Genomic DNA, 2687 nt, shown 5'->3' with positions numbered 1-2687 from the left:
AAAATATTATAAAAAAATTAATAGAAATATTTGTATGGATAAGTATATAAGAGCCTAGTGTCCAACCAGACTGCCGATCCTCAAATGAATATTATGTAATATATTATAATAATTTCATAATTTTATGAATATATTTCATAATAATACATCATTTTAATAAATCGTGGATTTTTTTAATTTAACTTATTTGTATGAATATTATTTACAACGTACAAATATTACAACTTCATTTTTATTACTGTTATTATAATTTATATGTTTTTAAAAAATTTCTAAAAAAGGTCTAACTTGTGAAACATGGACCGGACTGACTGCAGCCAATTATTATATTTTATAATATAAATATATGGATGAGTTGAAAAATATAAATATATGGATATAATTATAATTAGTAAGTGATTTTTTCTGAAATTACACGTAAATTTCTGAAATGTAATTATTATTTTTTGTATATTATAGGCAAGATACGTTCTCGGTTGAGTGGCAAGTACCTGTTGTAGGTTTCCATGACGTCATCGGTTTGATTTCCTCTACCATAATTTTTCATATTGGATAAATTTTGTATTCACTGTTTCACTTCAATGGCTATAAAGAAGCCGTGTCCATATTAGACAACAGATGGTAATGATTGGGATGGCTACAGGGTCACAAAAAAAAGGCCCCAAGCCTCACTTGGCGCCTAGTCAGCGTCGATTTTGTATCCGGTCGTAATTAAAACTGTATTTGCATGTTCACCAGTTTAATATAAGCCGCACGTTTTAGTATTAACGTGACCATTTTCGTCAAGTTTAAGCACCGGTTGTGCACTCGGCTCTTTATTTTATTGCATGGAGGTGATCATATACGAAGTACATCGAGCAACTCCTATTCACACTACACTTATGGGAGGGAGAGAGGAACATCATGCACTCACTCCCTACAGCAAATTATTTAGTTGTTTGCAACCACTGCGTGCCCCTCCAATTCGGCATCGGCCTCAGCATTGATCCTGACATTGAGAAAGTCGACGGTGCGATCTCCCACTACAAACGCATCCCAGTATCCATCGGCCAAGGTCTGGACTAGGCACTTCTTGAACATGGCCGGGCGCTTCTCGTGAACCAGCACCCCTGGCGGCCCTATGATCCTCTCTGGCTCCGGCTGGTAGAACATCGCCAGTGACAGCCTCTCCTTGTTAGCACTCGTCACCACACGGTGCCATGGTGCCTTGAAGATTGCATTGCTAACTATCTGTATACATAGAAATGAGAGTCTTGTTCATGATCACTGCAAACCGTTGCATATTTGTCCATTGTAGAAGTCCTAAAGTAATTGTATGTGTGTATGCATACCTCCATGCCCTCGCCTACGACGACCAACAAGTCATTACCGAGCACAGGGACATCAACCCAGTGGCCGTCCTTGAGCACCTGGAGGCCGCCGATGTCCTTGTCCATGAGGAGGAGTGTGATGACGGAGTTGTCGGTGTGCGGCTTCAGCCCGTTCACGAGGTCCGGGCGTGGGCAGGGAGGGTAGTAGGTGAACCTCGAGTATGACTTGAACCTCTCACCCACCATGTTGATGAAGAAGCCCTCCTCCTGGTTCAGAAGCTTTGCCATGGCCTTCAGCACATCCATGGTCACTCTCCCACTCTCTAAGGTGTACTCATGTATGAGATCCCTGTAGATTATATATGATGTCCAATATAAATGCAAATAAAAAAATATTTTAAATCACCAAGGGTAACAATTAATGTGTTGATTGAGTGCCTTAGATTCTGTGGCCAGAACTGGAGCCGCCTCTCGTCCTCCGGCTGGAGCTGGAGCCAGAGCCGGTCACACCAGTCGAGGATCTGCTCGTCGGAGTCGATGCGATCGATGCCGTACCCTTCATTCTGGAACTTGACGCCATCGATCACGTTGCCGCACTTCTGCTTCTCCTCCAGCGGCAGGTGGAAGAACTTCCTCGTCGCCTCGAGGATCTCGTCGAGGAACTCCTTTGACATGCCATGGCCCGTCACCACAAAGAGGCCCCATGACTGCAGTGCAGAGCAAAGCTTGGCCGCCTCCTCAACATCGTCGGGCATGGCCAGACGGCTCACGTCCACGATAGGGATAAATAGCTTGGCTTGCTGATCGACAGTGGTCGGTCGGTTCTCCTCGCTTAGCACATACCTGCTCGGCGGAGCCACAAGTCCAACATCCGCGGCCACCACCTGCACCAGCTTTTCCTGATCCTGATGAACCATCTTGACGCTAGAATAGGTCTTTTAAACCAAGTGCACGTACTCTTTTCTCTTGCGGTCTATATATATAGGCTTCAGGTGTGCGCCTATTTCAACGTTATCTATCTAGCATTTGGAGGTCACAGCCTTATCATATCCATACTAGATATAAATCCATATCTACATTCAACAGATCTCACCCGTCCACCCATGTCGATCCAATAGCCTATATTGCTTTGAATCTTGGAGCCGAATTAATTGTCTTAGGTTCTTCGTATCTAGACAAATATAAGATAATTAATTTAATACAAAGGCAATATTATAGATAGATATGTAGATATAGGTATGGACGAAGAAAGAGTGGAACGGAAACCTCGTGTCCTTTTCAGGTGGTATATATAGATATAGGTATGGATATATATATATATATATATATATATATATATATATATATATATATATATATAGATAGATAGATAGATAG

The 2687-nt window shown here is 42.0% G+C and overlaps 1 protein-coding gene across 1 annotated transcript; it reads right to left on the bottom strand.

The window, feature by feature from the left end:
- Positions 1-776: 776 nt before the first annotated feature.
- On the bottom strand, positions 777-2274 carry LOC125556342 (protein SRG1-like). Its single transcript, XM_048719093.2, has 3 exons — positions 1749-2274; positions 1332-1659; positions 777-1230 (listed from the first exon to the last, which is right to left on the bottom strand). Exons 1-3 carry the CDS (start codon positions 2225-2227, stop codon positions 931-933), a joined length of 1107 nt encoding a protein of 368 aa, XP_048575050.1. The 5' UTR covers positions 2228-2274; the 3' UTR covers positions 777-930.
- Between the last annotated feature and the right edge of the window lie 413 nt (positions 2275-2687).

Source organism: Triticum urartu, chromosome 5A (assembly GCF_056163025.1).
Source record: "Triticum urartu cultivar PI428250 chromosome 5A, HENAU_Tu73, whole genome shotgun sequence".
Taxonomy (NCBI): domain Eukaryota; kingdom Viridiplantae; phylum Streptophyta; class Magnoliopsida; order Poales; family Poaceae; genus Triticum; species Triticum urartu.
The sequence above is the reverse complement of the archived record's forward strand: the minus strand, read 5'-3'. Positions and strand labels throughout refer to the sequence as shown.